This window comes from Colobus angolensis, unplaced genomic scaffold, assembly GCF_000951035.1.
Source record: "Colobus angolensis palliatus isolate OR3802 unplaced genomic scaffold, Cang.pa_1.0 Scaffold115, whole genome shotgun sequence".
NCBI lineage: Eukaryota > Metazoa > Chordata > Mammalia > Primates > Cercopithecidae > Colobus > Colobus angolensis.
In genome coordinates, this window is record NW_012112586.1 from 2,300,863 (window position 1) to 2,321,041 (window position 20,179).

The following is a 20,179-nucleotide window of genomic DNA, read 5'->3' on the forward strand; positions in this document are numbered from 1 at the left end:
AGCTACTCCCATTAATCGCATAGCCACAGTGGGTGAAGGGAACTAAATTTCTAGGCTACCTTCCCCACGCTCCGTGTGTGACACTCTAGTTTCTGCATGACATTGTTAGTAAATCCCATGAAATGATGTTTCTGGTTTCAGATAAGTTTGGAAAACACTCCATTCTCTGCACCCTTAGAAGACTTTTTGGATGAATATAAAGCCACTTAAGAGTTCTGAGGATTCTGCAGGTAAAAAAAAAATTAAAAAAAAAAAAAACACCTGTTTAGCTATATTTAACTTGGCATTTCTTAAACTCTTTGGAGGAGGAAGGGAAAAGACCCAATGACAACAACAGAGATGTGATTTAAGAAGTGCTGTTTTAGAGGAAGTGAGATTTTTCAGAAACTAAGAATAAAACCAAATAAACTAAGAATAAAACCAAACACAGGACACACTGACATTGCACTGGATATGCAATCTTTCTTTGCTGTCTCCTAAGGCAACAGAAAAGTCTTGTCCCTCACACTGATCTCTGCCTAGAGATGGAAGGAAGGGTCAGTTACAAAAGTTTTGGGCCTCAGCAGAGGAAGTGGTTCTTGGAAACGAACATCCACCTCTGCAGCAGTCACCAAACTGAATTCAGTTAAAAACCAATGGAGGACAGGCGCAGTGGCTCATGCCTGTAATCCCAGCACTTTGGGAGGCCGAGGCAGGCAGATCACCTGAGGTGAGGAGTTTGAAACCAGCCTGGCCAACATGGTGAAATGCTGTCTCTACTAAAAATACAAAAATTAGCTGGATGTGGTGGCCCACACCTGTAATCCCAGCTATTCAGGAGGCGGAGGCAGGAGAATCACTTGAACCCAGGAGGTGAAGGTTGCAGTGAGCCGAAATCATGCCACTGCACTCCAATCTGGGCAACACAGCCAGACTCCATCTCAAAAAAAAAAAGAAAGAAAGAAAAAGAAAAACCAATGGAAACACTGCTAGTGAAGGAAGGAAAGCAGTGGTGTCCAAAAGCCTGCCTGGCCCACTGCCCTGGGAAGCCCCCCCAAGAGATGCATCCCACACAGGTCTCCACCCCACAAGGCCCTGGCTCCTCCCCACTCCTGAGCATCTCTGCTCTAGCCAAGTTATCTCACGTCCCACCAGAGGGATGCATGTCACTCTCGGACACCGCGGCTGCATTTCATGGGGTTCATCTCTCCCCCAGGGACATGGGAAGCTCTGAGGATGCAGTCCACTTAGGGAAGCTTTTTCTACCTCATCTCGCAGCTCTGAAAACAGCAGTGAGCACTATTGGGCACAATGGTAACCAGAGGGATTTGCTGAAGGCGTCAGGGGAGAAAGAGCCCTCACATCTACCCATCTGACTCTGCCACTGATTCAACAGATTTCCTAAATCTACATCACTGATTAGTATCTTTTAAATTGAGAAAATAAAGCTGTAGCTCATCTATTTGCAAACGCAGTGAGGTTCCAGCAGCCTGACATGAGAGTTCACTGCACACTGGGCTGCAGTTGTCAGTCAACTCTCTAAAACATCTCCATTCTTGGCCACCCATTCTACTGGGAGTTTCCTACAAATGGGAGCCTAGCCCAGACCCACACCTACCCACTTACACTGTAAGCCTTCCAACCATATTATCAATCAACCTTATTGCCAACTAACCACACCATCAACCAACCCATTGTCAATCAACCCACCATCAACCAACCCATCATCAATCAACCTTACCATTAACCAAGCCTACCATCAACCAACCTTACATTCAAACGATGCACCACCAGCTAATCTGACTATAAACCAACTCCACCATCAACCAATCCACCATCAACCAACCTTAACATCAACCAACCCCTCATCAACCAACCTATCAACTAACTACACCATCAACCAAACTGACCATGAACCAACCTTACCATCAACCAACTCATTATCAACCAACTCCACCATCAACCAACCTTACCATCAACCAGCCCATCATCAACCAACCCATCATCAATCAACTCCACCATCAACCAACCCATCATCAACCAACTCCACCATCAACCAACCTTACCATCAACCAGCCCATCATCAACCAACCCATCATCAATCAACTCCACCATCAACCAACCCATCATCAACCAACTCCACCATCAACCAACCTTACCATCAACCAACCCATGATCAACCAATCCATCATCAACCAACCTGACCATCAACCAACCCATCATCAACCAACTCTGCCATCAACCAACCTGACCATCAACCAACCCATCATCAACTCCACCATCAACCAACCTGACCATCAACCAAACCAACCGTGAACCAACTTTACCATCAACCAACCCATCATCAACCAATCTACCAGCCAATTGACCATCAGCCAAACCCACCATCAACTAACCTTACCTTCAAGTAATCCACTATCAACCAACTCTACCATCAACTGACCCATCATCAACCAAACTCATCATAAACTGACATTTAACCAACCCACTATCAACTAGCCTAACCATTAACCAACCCATTAACCAAATGCATCATAAACCAACCTATCAATCAACCTGATTATCAATCAAACCCATCATCAACCAACTTTACCTTCAGCCAATCCTACCCTCAACCAACCTACCTTCAACCAACCCTATCTTCAACCAACCTTACCACCAGCAAACCTTACCATCAACCAACCCCACCATGAACCAACCCCATCATCAATCAAGTTTCTTTACCATATACTTTTATCAAACCCACCCAAAGTCAGCATCATGCCAGGCACAATGGGGAACACTAAAAAGAGAGACATATGGCTCTTTCCTTGAACAGAGCTAATAGCCTGACCAGGCAGCCTTGAAATGATTCTAAGAAACACAAGGCCGGATATATTGGAGGGTCACATTTTACATGGTGCTTGAGTTTTAAGGTGAGCCCACAGGTAAGAATGATAGATGATCAAAATGACCTTTGAAAACTCCTGAGATCCCCCATAAACTGGAGTCCCCATGGCTTTTGCACGTAACATCATACATTATTCTTCCACACAATGGTCTGAATAATGAGGCAGACTTCAGGAGGGATCAAGAAGAAACAGCATGCACACGTCAGGGTCTGCAAACCTCTCTGCTTCAACACAGCTTTCAAGTCCACAGAGTGGCAATCTAGGTGATCCTGATAGTGGCTCACTCCCTTCTCTTTACTACAGGCACATTCTAGTTGTAACACACATTCAGCCACGGATTTGTCGTTGCACTACTTAACCCTGCAACCCGTGTTAAACGTTAACTCCACCACTACCTGCACATGGCCTGAGGAAATTGGAAGGGAGGGAGGGTGATCTGAGGGAGGGGGAGAGAAATACTGAGTGGGTGTTAGGAGGGAGAGAGCTTCACACAGCCCTCAGTGCTTGGGCAGGAACCTGACAGACAGGACAGGTCACAGCCTTCTAGACCAGAGTGATGTGAGCTCTGACAGTAAGTTCCATGAAGACAGCTCAATTGTCTTGTTTAATTCTGAATCCCCAGGGCCCGAGAGAGGATCTGGCAAACTCTAGGCATCATGGAGAACCACAGAAGAGTAGTTGGAAATGACAGAAACAAGGCACCTGCTGCTTGAAGGCATCGAATCCTCAGAGCAAGCCTGTGAGTGGACAGCATGGTTTCCCTTTAGAGATGAGGACACTGAGGCAGCCGCAGTAAGTGACTGCCCACCACCATACAGCTGGCAAGAGGCAGGGCTGGGGTTGACCCCTGATGGCCCCTGCTTCAGCAGCAAGCATGTATTCAGCACCTACTGTGTGCCAGGCATGGAAGTCTCATCGCAGTGGGGAAGTGGGTAATGAACAAAGACGTGGATGTGTAAACGTGAATAAATACCTAAGGCTGCCAGTGCCGTGTTGATGAGGCTGTGATGGAAACGCACAGGGGCGGTGGCAGAGGCGACTGCAGAGGGACAGAGGGATGGTAGCCCTCACACGGCTATGATCTGAGAAAGGCCCTGACCCAGGCCCTTCCCTCTCCCTTGGAGCACCTACCTCCGAGTCCTGCTGGCTTCTCAGCCACGAGACAGCCATCTGTCCCAATCCTCTTTCTGACTGATTTCCAGAGCCCCTGCCTTGATCTCTTTGGCCTCCTGGGCTTCCCTGGTCTCCCCACAGCATCAGCCCCATCCTCTACCAAGTCCCTCCTGGCTTGGGCTCCACTGTACACTGGAGCCTCATCCCTCGAGGCTTACCCCCTCCACGGCGCCTGCGACTCAGACTCAACCCTCCATCACCCCCCATGACTTCTGAGGCCCTGCATGCTCCAGCCCCAGCCCGTGCCTCTGATCTGCCTCCATCCACCCTCTCTCTCCCTTCATGGGAAAGCAAGACCCTCCCCGCTGGTTCAGTAGAGGGGATGGGACATGGGGAGCTGGTTATGAAGGTAAGGGAAGCCCTGAAAAAGCAGAGAAGGCAGTGAGGCAGCCCAGACAGCGGCCACCACGGAAGGACAGCGGGAGAGGGGATGGCAGCAGAGCCAGGCTGGGCCACCAGCAGAAGCTGGAACCAGACTAGCCTGCCCAGGTGAGGCTGGCATGGGGGTGCGGGGAAGGGTCTGTACGCAGGGGCTGGAACCACAGGGGGATGAACATGCCAGCAGGGGCCCAGGCAGGAGGCTGGCCCCTTTGCCCACCCCAGCACCACCATCTCTTCTTGGTTGGACTTGGCAGGAAGCCAAGCATAGAGCAGAGAGCAGGGCGAGCGGAGGATGGGTTCCCGGGCACAAGAGCAGAACCCCTGGGCTGGGTTCACACTCCACCCTCACACCAGCCCTTGAACTAACCCTCAGCTTTGACGCCCACCCTGTCCCAGCCAGGCTGGCTCCTCCCTGTCTCTGGTCCCTCAGCAGCTGGCACCTAGGCTCTCACGGGGCTTGTCTCCCCTTAAGGCAGCCCTCAGTCCCTGGCTGGGCTGCACTCCTGCCCTCGGCTCCTGGACAGCACAAGCGACCAGGCCCTGGCGGATCTGTGACTGCAGGCATCCCTGGTTTGGCGGCCGTCCCTGGCCATAGGCAGCCGTAGTGTGTGCCAGCAGCACGCAGCCAGCCTCCTCCTGGGCTGGGTCCAGTTGCTGGCACATTACACGTCCACTGATGGAAATGAGCCCATAGCCCGGGGACAGGTGGAAATGAGCTGCTTGGCCACTTGAGGGGTGCTGCAGGATGGAGGAGGACTGGCCACAGGCAGGAGATCTGCCCCGAGGACCTAGCTGGTCTGCTGTATGTTTGAGTAGATGCTGGGACTGGCCTGCCTCAGGCCACCGTGACCCTGTTGAAAGAGTCAGCTGAGGGGACCATCGCCCCCTTGTTTTCCAGACCGGGAACCCTGGGGGCTCCTGCTGCCTCCCCTGGCTGCACAGCTTGCGCATCAGTCTGGGGCCAGCTGGGAAAAGAGAAGCCACTCCAGACTTTCCAAGAGTGGAACATTTGACTCAGGGAATTGCCAACTCTCGGGAGGGGAGAGAAGGGGGACCTCACAGGGGTAGTGAGGTGGCCCAGGAATGTGCCATGCCACAAATTCCCCAGTGGAAGCCAGATCCACAGACTGTCCAGCAGGGCTGCAGCCATAGCAGAGGCATGGCCGCTGCCCGAAAAGCCACCTGTAGCGGTGACAGAGAAGAGCTGTTGGGCCTCCTCCCCTCCCATCACCTACCCCACGTGACAGACCTGGGCCTCAGCACAGTGGCTGGCCCTGGGAGGCAGAGCCGGGCAGCAGGAGGCAGGTGGATCTCAGAGCAGAACCCAGGACCCAACATGACTGGGAACTCAGGGCCCAGCCCCTGCTGTGCCCCAGACGACAGCTGCTTTAAACAGCTGCGGCGATGTAAAACTGGCCGGGCAGTGCCACCACAGGGCAGTGCCACCACAGGAACCCGTCCTCACAGGTGGAGGTGGGATGTGTGGCACAGGATGCTGGTTGTTTGCTGTGGCCAAAGACCACCATCACTTCAGTGTCCACCCATGGGAGAGCTACGCAGTGGTTAACACGGGAAGATGTGGCTCTGTGTATCCCGAGAAGGAGCAACCTCCAGGATACCATTTTTTTTTAAAGTGTGCCATCTTGCCAGGCATGGTGGTGCACATCTCTAATCCCAGCTACTTGGGAGGCTGAGGTAGGAGGATCTCTGGAGCCCAGGAGGTCAAGGCTGCAGTGAGCCGAGGTGGCGCCACTGAGTCCAGCCTGGGCCACGGTGTGCAACCTTGTCTCTAAAACAGATAAACAGTAAATAAAAATAAAGGGAGCAATCTTTATACTTCACCATCCTTTGTTTAAAGAACAAATCGGTTTGCATCCATTGAGGTACAGAAAATTTAAAAAACAAACAGAAATAGAACAAAGAGCAATGCAGGGCCCCAGGCTCAGCAACCGCATCTGGAATGACAGAAAAGCAAGCATGTGTCTAGGCCGCTGCTCTGGGCAGGGCCGGGAGGCAGGAACGGTGGCCGTGACCATCAGTTTCCATTCTCTGCCTTCAGTTTTCTTGCATTTTCCCACGTGCGTGTATCATCTTTACAAACAAGTCAGCCTACAGAACCCCTCTGTCTTCTGACACCCCATCTTCCTGTATGTCCCAGAAAGAGCCCTCAAGCTCCTGTCCCCACTCCTAACACGGGGGCTGGCAGCTTCTCCTAGATGGCCCACATCCCCACTCTAATTCCCAAGATTCAGCACACTCATAACAAAAAACACGTGTTGACCAGAAACCTGGCTCGCTTCAGACGTCACGCTCTGACCACAGCCTTGCAGCCCACAGCTGCCCCGCCAAAGCGACCCAATCCCTCAGCTGGGCTATGCATCCATCTGCCCCTGGAACATCCAGTCTGACCCCGACCATGTTCCCAGTCCTGGCCACCCGGCCCGCCCCCAGCCCCACAGAGTGAGACCCCAATTCTGAGGGTAGCCCTGCAAGAAGATCCCCCAAGACGGGATCACCCCAGAGGCTGCTGCCAGCTACCTCTGCAGAGCGGCTCAAGCACAGCACAGCTCCCGAGCAGACACTGCTTCAGGAGAATTCGGGAATAAATGAAGCAACATCTGCTTCTCCTCTAAAGGCAGCAGCCTGGGTCTGGCTGGAGGAGGCAAAGGAAATTGAATTTGTCAAGAGGGGCAGGGGTGGAACCCTCAGAACCTTGAACCTACGTCTCCCTGCCCCCAGGACTGCGAGGTGCCCAGGCAGGGCTGGGGCTGTTTGATGGCAAAGCTGAGTCCCGGAAGCTCCTGGCTGCTGCTCCACCCCGAAACGCAGGTTTTCACCTCTTAGGTCCTTTCCCAATGTCCCAGGTGGCCGGCAGCCTGAGAGCCGGGGGCACTGACAGGAGAGATGGGGGTGGCAGGTGTCGTCCCTGCTCCCAGGGCTCACTCAGCTCTCCACTCAGAGAGGCACAGGCCACAGGTACAGGGGAGGGCTCTGGGGGCCGAGAGTGGGCGTCTTGAGGGAGATTGGAGGGGCATGGGAGGGGTGCGTAGGGTGGGAGACGGGAGGGGATAGAAGGACGCATGCCCCTGCGCCTCCCGCCGGCGAGCTCCCAGCTCCCACCCCCAGCCCAGCTCTCAGCAGCCCAGGACAGGGCTTGGGAAAACTCCCCCGTGAGGCGGGGTGGGAACAGCACGCACCCATGCACCTGGAGGTGCTGGTGGAATGGTAAGGAGCCCATGCAGAAGGACCCAGCAGGCTTTGCCCACCACCCTCTCCTTCTGGAAGAACTGCAGAGGCTGGGAAATCAGAAGGGATGGTGACAATTTTCTGGGTCTCTAAGAGGACGGCACTGAGGACAGATGTCCTCCCTACTCGGCCGGAAGACGCTAGTGAACCACGGCATTGCTCCGGGAGTCAGGGGGTGGGTTGCTGAACAAACCAACTTCTTTGTTACTCCTGGGCAAGGCAGGACACTCTTCTGCCTCCAGGATTAGAGGGGTGCAGGGATGGGTGGAGGGGCTTCTCCTCTGAGGCCCTCCAGCCTCCATAGTTCCCCCCCATCCCCATCAATAGGGCAACAGACCTGGTGCCCACAGCCAAGGACTGAACCTTCTTACAAAGAGCGAGTGGAAGGAGACTTGTGGCCATGAACGGGTTAATGCTGGGATGGCTGCAGTCCCAGGGGCAGTAGCCAGGCCTGCTCCACCCCACTCCCACTCCACTCTCACGGGGTCCTCAGGGCCAGGACATCCCCAGGAACCTCATACTCACGGCTCACTGTGACCTCACTCCGTCAGGCAGTGTTTGGGGCTGGGTGCTCAGGGCTCAGTGCTGAGGCTGGGTGCTCAGGGCTGGGTGTTGAGGCTGGGTGCTGAGGCTGGGGACTGAGGGTGGGTACCGAGTTGAGTGCTCAGGGCTGGGTGCTGAGGCTGGGTGCTGAGGCTGGGTGTTGAGGCTGGGTGTTTCGGCCTGAGTGGTGCCTATTTCTCCTTCCTCTGATAACCACCACAGCTCCACAAGGAAAATGTCCCACCCATGTCGCAGCAGGGAAACTGAGGCTCAGAGCAGGCACCTGCAGCCTCTCGGCATATCACCAGGAGGGACCTGTGTGTCCAGCTGGCTGGGAGGCAGAGGGGCCACTACTGAACCCAGCTGCTTGCAGGAGGTGTTACTGGGAGGTGGTCTGGCTGACATTCGTCCAGCTGGCTGGGAGACAGAGGGGCCACTGCTGACCCCAGCTGCTCGCAGGAGGTGTTGCTGGGAGGTGGTCTGGCTGACATTCGCACAGAGACCCCGTGGAGGGAGGCTATTTCTGACTCGAGCTGTACATGCTGCAGCTGCTGGCACCACTGTTGGCACAGTCTCGCCTGTGACACACCCTCGGGACCGCAAATACAGCTCAGAGTGGTTCTCACAGCTCCCAGCAATGCTATGTAATTCAGGCCCCTGCCACTGCCTGCCCTGTGCCCTTCCCTGGAGCCAGAGCCTGTCTGAGGGGCTCAAGGCTGCACCTGCCTGGGTAACCGCAGGGCGCCAGGCCTAGAAACGTGGGTCCGGGTGGAGGCCGTGCCGTTCCTGCCTCAGGAAGGCGTGGTGTGCCCCCACGGTGCCCTTCCTCTCCCACCCGTAGCTAGATTTAGAAATGCCCAGAAAAGCCTGCAGTTGGTTTCAGGACACGGACTCCTCTGACTCAGAAACCACAACCTCAAATGCCTCCGAGAGGCAGGGCATCAGCTCAGGAGGGCGGCAGGGGCCTGCAGACATAACCACCAGGTGGGACTGTGCTGCCAAAACGAGCATGCACCCTCCCACAGTTCTAACCAAAGTCCTTCTCAGTGGAGATGCCACTTTCCCCCCAGAAAAGAGGAGGAAGCATTTCACGGTCTCCTAAAAGCAGAAGAGCGATACGAACACGATGAGGAGGGACAGCTGCTTGTGGTACAGGGAGGCCATGTGGACCGGGGGGTTCTGGGGACCTCGCCCTGAGCACAGGGGTGGCAGCCACTCGCCTCCAGCATCGTTTCCAGCCAGACGGGGAAGCCTAGCATGGCCAAATTTTCCCCTTCTTTTTTTATTTAAAAAAAAAAAATCCAAAAGTTTAGATAAAATATCTGTGTTTTGGAATATTGACAACCAATTTTTAAAAATTTAAGCCTCTGCGGGCTAAAGGAAGCCCGTTCACTGGCCAGAGTCAGCCTTCAGACTACGGTTCACGACCATCTTATTGAAGTGCTATTTCCCTGTGACCACCAGACCCCAGGAAGGGGTGTTCGGGCACTGGCATTCCCAGGGGCTCCTGTACTGGCACAGGGCTCCTGCACCCCCCAGGTCAGAGTCACCCCAAGGCAGGTGCCCATGCCTGGGATGCTTCCCATGCCCGAAGCCTGAGAAGCGGCCACCTGGGAGGAAGCGGCCACCTGCAGGAAAAAGAGCGCACTGCGGCGGGCCCTGGGGCTCCTCCCAAGCTCCCACACACTCCTCGACCACTGCCCTTCCTCACTGGGTGCAGCCTTGGCAGGACTATCCGTCAAAATCCGGGGGCTCTCCCACCTTAGACAACGAGGCCATCTCCCTGGCCTGCACACCCTGAGCGGGGAACACAAGTGCCAGGAACAGGTGTGGCTGAATTTTCCCTAAGGCCGGGCCCAAATGCCTTCCACGGCACCAGTCCCCATGCCCAGCACCTTCACTGGGTGCGTGGCTTCAGCAAGAAATGCTGGGTGGTCCACGCCTGAGCCCTCCTCTTGGTTCCTGGCTGAGCCAGCCCACACCTGCATCCACCCCTGTGTTAACCTCAGGTCCTCGCTCCCTCATACCCTGCCGGCCAGTCCTTAGAGAGGACAGAAAGTTGAACTCCCACCTACCTGCGGCAGTACAGACCAGTTGTGTCAGCATGACTGGGATCCACTGACTAAACCAGCATGCATGGGGCATTCCGGCCTCCAAGGAGAACACATCTCTTTCCCTGAGTTCCTCTCCCCTTGTAGAACAGACTCAATCCTCCATGCCCTCATCGATACAGCAAACACAGGCAAAGGCGTGTCTCAGTGCCCAGGCGTCAGGAAGGAGCAGTGAGCATGAAACATCACCCCTGGGTAGCAGGCCTCAGAAACACCTCTTCGAGGTAGCTGATTTTATTCATTTGATCATGTCATGCAATTCCACACAAATACACACCTGGGTCAGAGCCCACAGGCTGGTGTTTACAGTCCTTTCTCTCCCCAGCTCCTGCCACTGCTTTACCTGTGTGGCCCCCTCCTGCCCCTGCCCACTAACAACCTTGAATGCGCTGTCCATGCCTTTCTGATAATCACATACCAAGATACAAATGTTGCATATTTAAACACACACACAGAACACACCCACGCACAGGCACAGGGGATTCTGCCGTGGCTTTACAGAAATGGGATCTGTATCGCTCTAGTCTACCTCTTGTCCTGTTCACACAACGTTACCTTGGAAATCGCTGCAAGCCCACTGGTATGACGACAGTCCATTCTTTCACAGTTGCACCGCGTTTCCTGACTTCATCATTCCTCTTTTAGCGCAGAGATGAATAATATCCCTTAGCGTGGATGTATTAGAATTTATGCAATCACTAGTGTTATGTTTATTCATGCTTCTGTTCCTTCTACTATAAATAATGTAAATATTCTGATTTCATACTTTTTTATGTCATCTTACTTGCTGATTCTTTTAACTCTCTGACATAGATTCTCATGGGTGTACTGAGAAGTTACTGAGTCTGTTCTGGATGAATTCTCTGTTCCAATGGCCTACTTTTCCAGGAAAATTTTATCCAATTAAAAGAAAAACTTGCCTTCTCTGAGTTCTTACTGGATCTGGGGTTGCTAATTTCGAAGGTGCAGAAAGCACGCCTGGGGAGTAAAGCGGCTGGGGTGGTGAGGGGTGGGTCTGGATGCAGATCTACTGGACAACCCGGGTGTTCGTTGCCCTGCTTGAACTGCACTCAGCAGGAGAAGTTAGAAGCACCCAGAGATGACGCCATGTTTTTGTAACTCACATGTAAAGCAAAGTTACCCATTCTTGCCCGTGGCTGGAGGAGGAATAAATTGGTACATGGTTCCCAGAGTGCAATGCAGCAATGTTTTTCAAAACCAAAATGCCTGTGCCCTTTGCCCACAGATTCGCCTGCCAGCAATTTATTCTAAAGAAGCGTGTGCAGGGTCATGCACTCGAGAACCACCAGAAGTCGCCAGGTGCTGGAAGCCATCATGGTGTCCATCAGCAGATGCCTTGACATGGCCCCTCAGGGCCTGGGTCCTAACCACCAGTTGACAGCAGGATGCAAAGACGGAGTGTCGTTTCGGGGTCTCCCTCCCCTGGACAGCAGCCCTGAAGCCCGCCCCACCTCAGCCCCGTTCACTCAGGTGAACCCTGTTGTCTGATGGGCTTTCCACAAAAACGGCACTGCCCACTTAGGAGGAAGGGGGCTTCCCCAAACACCACCGAGGAGGAGGCTGGGCATGGAGAAAAGCCCGGGGAAAGCCTCGGAGAGAGAAGGCACACGATGCGGATGTGAGCTCCTGAGCAGAGAGCCTGCGCCAGGAACCCAAATAAGGTCACTGGTGCTATTTTTATTAATTCTCTGAGCATACTGCAAATTTGGTTTCTACTTACGATATCAGTCTTAACTTTTTTTAATGTTGATGAGAATGTTCATTTTTAGCATGGATAATTTTAAACCATTTTTAAATCAACCTTTTCTCGCAATGAATAGATGTGATTTGCTCCCACGAAGACACCCACAGACTGTCGAAATCCAGTGTCACCGAGAGGGAGTGTGATGGATGGAGACCCATAAGTCGTCCCTGTTCCAGGTTTTTTACTCGCTGGACCAGGCCCTTCCCTTCCTTCCTCTACCACAAAAACACAAAATGTACAAACACAGTTTTCAGCTGAAAGTGCACCTCCCTCTCTCCGGCCATGCTGAGAAGGAAGCCACACTGGGTTTTAGTTCTCAGCCTATAGAGGGCCCAGAAGAGGAGGCACTGCTCCCAGGTAGCTGGTGCTCCAGAGCCCGGGCACAGCCCCAACATTCGGGATTTGGCTCAAGGCCGGGCTCTGCCACCTGATGTGACCTCAGGGAATCCCCTATGACTCACCTGTGATGGCCACAATGATAGCACCTCACTCATGTGGTGAGGACTGAAGGAGAGGGCAGGCCTGAGTGCAAGACCCCACCAGGCAGGGAGCACCCACAGACAGGGAGCCCTCCACAGGCAGGGAGCACTCACTGGCCGGGAGCACTCACTGGCAGGGAGCACTCACTGGCAGGGAGCACCTACAGGCAGGGAGTATCCAACAGTTAGGAGCATCTACAGGCAGGGAGCCTCTGAAATGGTGCCTGTTACTGTCTTTCCCTTACTCCCAGGTGGTCAGCTGTGTGACAGCCACAATCACCAGCCTGCATTCAATAAATGGCTCCCAGCAGCCAGTGGGCCCAGCACCCACTCTGCAGAGTTATGCATAAAGGAAGATGTTCCCTGAAGGCAATGCCTGTGTCCAGAACCCCTGCCCACTGGCCCTTGGTTTGGGTTCCTTTTTAAGCCACAGTCTATTTCTTCTGTTTCTGAATCTTCCAGGTTCCCACTTCACTCACTTCCAGGCTGACGACCTGTCTCTCCTGCAGCTCCTGGGACAAAGGAAGTTTTTCACATGCCAATGAGCACATATTTGGGGCCAGACTATCCGTGCACAGATTGGGTAACAATTGCTGCAGCCAGCTCCCAGGACGTGAACAGAAATCTGAGCTGATGTTTGCAGACTGGGTGCCTGTGCCTGGGTCTGTCCAGAGGGTGGTCTGGGACCAGCGGGGCCTCACTCCACCCAGGCCTTGTCGGAAACAAGGATGCCAGGCCCCACCCCAGACCCGCGGAATGAGGGATCTGCATCTTCACAAGACCCTGGGCGGCTGGTCCAGCACACAGATGACCTCTCACATATGGCTCAGAAGTAATAACTGACGACACCTCTAACAGTCAGAAGATTTCATGGGAGAAACAGATCGCCAGCGTTTTCAGTCATCTGCAGTGCCACTCCTGCCCCTCCACCCCTGCCACACCAGCAGGGTGCCGGTTCTTGGGTCTCTGCAGCAGCCTCCACCACCTCTCCTGCTCCCTGCCTCCTGCCCCTCATGACCCCTGGGCCTGGAGCCCCTGCCTCAGCCCTGGCGTCTCCCCAAGGACCAAGAGCAAGGCTGCTGCCTCCTTGCCCTCTGCCTGCGCCCTGTCCTCTGCCTGGGCCAGGAGGCTCCATCCTTTCCACCCTGAGATGTAGAATCCACTGCCACCTTCTCAGGCAGGCCCTCTTGGGCCTCCGTCTTTAAAACAGCACCGGCATCACCAGCACCGTGTTTTAGTCCCTAATTATCCCCAAGTCATGCTACGTGATCTCCCACGTGGCCCTTACGGGGCAAGACGTGGTGTGCACTGATTTGCAGTGTCTCTGTGAGCACCACAGCATCCTCACCACCAGGTCCCCATGGCCCGGGTGCTACCTCAACAGCCCAGGCTCTACCAGTAATTTAATAACGCACTGTTGAACAATGGGGGACCGCCAGCAAGCGCCCCCTCTCTCTGGGGCTCAGTTTCTCCGCTGGTGAGACGAGCAGCCTTGGCCACAGCACCGTACAGACCGTCCATCTCCAGGAATGGACAGGTGCTCTCTGTGGGGGCAGCTCTGCGCCTTCTCCCCTGGGCTGCTCCCTATGACACCAGGAGGGAAGCCCGAAGGGAGCCCTGTGGGCCAGGCCCTGGCAGGAGGGGAGAGGAGAAACGGAGCCCATGGGAGGGGAGAGACGGCGTCACGGCCATCCACAGAGGATGGTGCTCCTCAGACTGAGGCCTGGACCATGGCAAGAAATTTAAACCCAGGAACTGTTTCTATATTCACCTCTCTCTAGTGTAGTTTCATTTATTCTGTTTAATTTTCTTTAAATTGCCACCAACAACCCAGGTCATGGCTCTCCCCAGCTGCGAACGGCCCACCTCCACGTGGAGGCCCTGGGGTCTGCAAGCCAGGAGAAGAGGGGCCACTGGGAAGGCCTGGGGGTGTGGGGACTGGGAAGGGGCAGTCGCTGGCTGGGCAGCTGCTCTCGGGGTACCACTCCTTAAGGAGCACCCCTCGGGATTGTCTGGCGGGTCACACCTGCCTGCCCAACATTTACCCCTGAAGGGTGAGGGCAACAGGGGGGCTTGGGTCCCACCAGCCTTACCACAGAGCTGCCCCTTTGGAACCTCTAAAACCCCACGGCCCTGAGCCAGAACGCTCTGGCATGCAAGGGCTTGGCAGCTCTGCTTGCTACATGGCCGGCCCTTCTTGGGGGACCCTGACGGCGTGGAAGCTACTGAGGAGACTGCCGGTCCTGTCACCTGACGCTTCATCTCGCGCAGCGCCAAGGGCTCCTGGGTCCAGGCTCCAAAACACGCAGGTCTAGGATGCTGGGTGTGCATCTGTGCACGAGAGGCCCAAGGTGTGTGGTGCCCCCTCTGATCCACTTCAGATACGTCTCAGAGCCTGGGCAGCAAAGGGAGGCCCCATCTCTAATTAATACACGCACACAAAAAAGCCGGTGCAGTGACTCACACCGGTAATCCCAGCGCTTTGTGGGCTAAGGTGGGAGGACTGCTTGAAGCCAGGAGTTCAAGACCAGCCTGAGGAACATGGTGAGAGCCCAGCTCTACAAAAATTAAAACTTAGCCAGGCGTTGTGGCATGTGCCTATAGTCCCAGCTACTTGGGTGGCTGAGGTGGGAGGATAGCCTGAGCCCAGGAGTTCTAGGCTGTAGTGAGCCATGATCAGACTACTGCACTCCAGCCTGGGCAACAGGGTGAGACCCTGTCTCTAAAAATTAATTTATTTAATTTAATAAAAATAAAATATGGCTTGGACATCTCTCTGGAGTCTCCAAAAGTGATTCACGGTGTGACATCAAGCCCTTCATACATTTTGTGAAAAGAAAGGGCCTTCTCTTTGGAAACAGGAATAGCTGTTTCCCTCCAGTGCCTTCTGCAGAGTGGGGCTCATACACACTCATGTAAGCAGCAGCCCGTGGGCCAGTGAGGCTGGGATCACCCCGGCTGCAGGTGTCACGTGCGTCTTTCGCCCTGAGGCATGTGAGCAGCAGCCCGTGGGCCGGTGAGGCTGGGATCACCCCGGCCGCAAGTGTCACGTGCATCTTTCGCCCTGTGAGGGGCTGCGGCTCAGGGGCATCTGCCATTTCGTTTCCACGGAATTTAAAGATGAGGTTATCTCCATCTGCCCCAGCAGCATTACAAGTCACTTCCAAACACCAAGGCCCTGTCCCCATTGATCTAAGAGTGACTGCGGTCCACCCAGCCTCCGCACATAGAATCCTGTGCCTCAGGTTTGCTGGTGGTTTCTGTTGGGGAGTGAGGGTTGCCTGGGCTGAGCACTGGACCTGTGGCTGTGTCACAGTGAGCTCGTGTCCTTCCCACAGCAAACACCTGGGAGGCTGCATTCCTAGGCCCTCTTTCCGGAAAAGGAAAAGTCTCCCAGGACGGGAGAAGGCGGAACCCGGATTCTGCCTCTGTTATACCTTGAAGAGTTCTGTCTCCTGGTCAACAGGACGGTGGAAGCCCAACCCATTCAACCCCCCAAAAACCCACACGAAACCACACAGGACACGTGGGGCAGCACTGCCCTCTGGTCCAGTGCAGACACTGCAGACGCTGGTGGGTTCAGGTAGATTCCGCCTGTCCACGGCCTTGATAAACGTGACCACAGAGGCAGGCAGTGACCCAGGCAGGGATGGGTGTTCATGCCCTGGAGACAAAGTGCCTGCTGGGAAACAGCTGAGCGTGGCACCCCCTCCCAGGGGAGCTGCTGTGATCAGAGACATCCTGACTCTTCCCAAAGCCACCCTGAAGAGCCCTAGACTGGGAACGAGCCCCCAGAAGTGACTGGCCATGATGAGCACATGAGGCTCTAAAAGACCAGGGCCCCACACGCAAGATGAGTCTCGTGGCAAATCTGTCCGGGAGACGCTGGAGGCGTCACTGCTTCCCTGCCTGACTTACCCTCCAGCCTGGCCCTCTCTCAGCCCCCAAAATGCCCAACGCCAGCAACAGATTACAGCCCAGCATCCAACATATCACCGGTTCCCAACACATCTGCCAAACCCAGCCTGGCTTGGAGCAGCCACATCTATGCTGTCCCAACCAGCCCTTCTGCAAGCCCAGTCCACAGAGGAGAGTGTGGGTGTGCAGTGTCAGCAGCAACACCTCCTTCCACTCCTGGTTTCTACCGACACGCGAGTCTGCTTGCCCCGCCCCAAACCCAGGGTAGCTCAGACCAAGCTGCTCCCGAGCGGCTCTCCAAAGGCTTCCTGCGCATTTAGAATGAAATTCACGCTCCTCCCTGAGGCCTGGATGCTGGAGCCAAGGCTGCTCCTCCCGGCCTCCTGCCTCCCCAGGACCTCGGAGCTCAGGGTGCTCCATCTACAGCCACACCACGCCCCTTCCTGCCCCCTGCCCTGTGCATTTGCTGTCTCCTGGCCTAGAACATTCTCCTCCCAGGCCTCCAAGACATCAGCTTCCTCTGGTCATTCAGACGCCAAGTCCCGGAGACACCTCACCGCTCCGTGAAGACAGCCCCATTCCCTGTTGTCACCTTCTACTGGGCCATTCTCTTCCACTTTCTTCCTACACTGATTCAAAGTGACTAATTTATCTGCTAGTTTGTTTATTATCTGTCTTTCCCACCAGAACCAAACTCCTCAAGAGCAGGACTGTGTTGTTCTTCTTGTTTACAGCAGAGCCCCCAGCACCCAGCTCACAGTAGGCGCCCAATGAGAATCTGCCAGAGGGACGGATCCCGCCCAGGTGCAGTCTGGGCGTTGCTGTGGGAAGCACACCACACTGGGCTCGGCTTACACAACCATGGGCTCCTCGGACGTTTGCTGGCACCCAATACATGCAGGGCCCTGGACTGCAGAAGCCAAGAGAATGGATTCCGTTTGTAAACACAGGCCCCATGGAGTCATGTGCCCAGGGCCCATGGGAACTGGCGGGCAAAGCATGCCTCCCGCCCCCACCTGCAGCCTCATGGCACATCCTCCAGGTCCCGGGACCCCTGAGGCCTGGCTCTTACCTCCAGCGGGACCACCTGCATGAGGATGGCAAAGTTGGTGAGGTGAGTGCAGCGGCAGACGGAGTAGGTGAGGTTTCCTCCCGTGAGCACACAGCCCTGGTTCGACCAGACCCCTTCTCCGGAGCTGAGGACACAGGAGAAAGGATCAGAGGAGGTAGCACCGCACCCTTGGCAGGCAGGGGCCTGAAAGCAGCACCCCCTACACCACATGGCCCTGTGAACTCACAGCGGTGCCCACACCTGCCACTCCAGGAATGCACACCCACACCATGGGGTGGGGGTTGGGAGAAGAGATTCTGGCCATGAGGCCAGCGAGAGCTGGAGAGCCTCTGCTGCTGGTCAGGCCACAGGAAGCAAGGCCCTCCCTCTGGGATAGGGAACGGAGAGCTGCTTCAGCACAATCACCCTGAAAAGCACCTGGACAAGGCCCAGCACAAAATGAAACGCACACAGCCCACAGCCCTGCGCCTACAGCACGGGCAGCGGCACGCGCCAGGGACCACATTCAAGACTGGTCACTGAATCATGAGTGATGGTAACTTAAACGCCCATCGGGAAAAACGGGTGAGTGCGGTGTGGGAGAGAGAAATATGATAAAACACCTCGCATCAGTTAAAAAGAACATCCTTGACCAATGTGTATTGATAAAGGTAAAACACCAGAACACAATGTACAGTGACTAACTACGAGGCGAGGCCCGTGGGGCCAGCAGCACCACAGGCTTTCCATGGACACAGCTATGACTGACACAGAGACTGCGGAGAAAACGCTCGCATAGAAACTCCCCACGGTGTCACCATCAGAGACAGGGTGGCGAGATCAGGATGAGACGGAAAGGTCTAAGGAGACCCTTGCTTTTTTATAATGTTTTACTTTTTATGTGAATAATGCGTGGATATATTACTTGCATGACTTTGTAAAGTGTAAACCTAGACAAAAACAACGGGAAGGAAACGTGCTCTCAGTTAACTGCGGTTAATCCTGTTGCTGTGAATATTGGTGACTCTCATTTTCTTCTCTGTATTTCTCTATATTTTCTTTTTTGTTGGTTTGTTTGCCTTGAGACAGGGTCTCACTCTGTTTCCCAGGCTGGAGTGCAGTGGTGCGATCATAGCTCACTGCAGCCTTGACCTCCTGCTCTCACGCGATCCTCCCACCTCAGCCTCCCAGGTAGCTGGGACTACAGGTGCATGCCACCGTGCCCAGTTAACATTGTTCTTTGTTTTTTTGTAGAGATACAGTCTTGCTATGTTGCTCTGGCTGGTCTCGGACTCCTGGGTTAAAACCACCTTCCTGCCTCAGCCTCCCAAAGTACTAGGATTACAGGCGTGAGCCACTGTACCCTGTCTTCAATATTTTCAAATTCCAAAAGAAAAAAAAAAAAGATTTAAATGGTTCTTCCCTGAAGTTAGAACCTCAAGTTATCAGTAAAGACAAATCCTTGCTTCAGCCAAAGGCAATGGCGCTTGGGGGAAAGCATTTATAAAGGTGAATAAATTAAAAGGCTCTAGTTTGTATTTGCTTTGTATTCACTTTCAACTGTGGTGGCAGCATGGATGTGGCAGATGAGAACTGTGGCTGTCCGGTGGCATGAGTGATGAAGATGCCAGCTCGCACCTCTCCAGCCAATGTCTCTGGATCGAGCACACACCAGCAGCCTTGGGCAATGGTAACCGTGCATTAGCCCTGGGTGATGTGGAGCCCAAGGGAGGGGCTGGGATGGTCATTCAGACATGACCCAGGGGTGGCTCTGAGTTTGAGGATGGAGACTCAGACAGCAGCTCAGTGGTGATTTTCAGGATTAATGACCTGCTCTCCTAGGGGAGGGAGAAGGCATTTAGCAGAGAGCAGAGGACAAAGCGCTCAGACGTACCAACTGAGAGGAACAAAACCCCATTAATAACTTCAGAACTGATGGGACTTAAAGATGGGGTCATGTCCTCCTCTTCTACCTCCCCACCCCTTTTGATCTAATTTTCCCAGGACCTTGGAGGGAGTCAGCAAACACCAGCTGTTGTGTTATATACTGCACCTTTGTCTGTCAACTGGCTGCATGAGAACCATACTTCAATTTGAAGGGGGCCTGAACATTAACAGGCACTGGATTAGGTGAACATGGCCATGGGTATGAGCTGCCCCTTCTGCTTACACAAAGGGTAAGCTAAACAACACGAAAGTCACGTTGTTTAGATGGAGCTGCAAAGGTGTGACGATGACCTAGTTAGCCAGAGGAGTAGAGCCTTAAGTGGCATCCAGGAAGATCTACTTCCAAGGGAGTCAGCGAAAACAAAGGGGCAGGCTTGCAGCTTGTGCATAAATAAATCTGCTATGGAAGCCAGACAAAGCAGCATCAAATAACATTAAAGATATGTACGGCCCTGGGACCCAGGAAGCCTGCATCTAAACAGAAAAATGTTCAGTCACGCATAAATAAAGTGTAACGTACATAAATACGGTAAAAGACATGTATGTCCATTCAGGCAAAACACAGAAACAAAAGGTGGAGGAATGATGGAAGAAACACTGAATTAAGCAGCACCATATATTTCCTATGATTATAAATATAAATTATACATAAATTATTGAAAAAACACCCAAAAAACCCTCCCACAGTAGTTATT

At 54.0% G+C, this 20,179-nt stretch overlaps 1 protein-coding gene across 2 annotated transcripts in view; it reads right to left on the bottom strand.

Annotated features, from left to right (window-relative positions):
• The window catches only part of ADGRD1 (adhesion G protein-coupled receptor D1), a 190,553-nt gene that overhangs the window by 44,885 nt on the left and 125,489 nt on the right, over positions 1–20,179 (bottom strand). For both annotated transcript variants that reach the window (XM_011961176.1, XM_011961167.1), the window contains one exon: positions 17,559–17,682. In XM_011961176.1, coding sequence (XP_011816566.1) covers positions 17,559–17,682 — 124 coding nt within the window. The remainder of the gene's footprint in view (positions 1–17,558; positions 17,683–20,179) is intronic.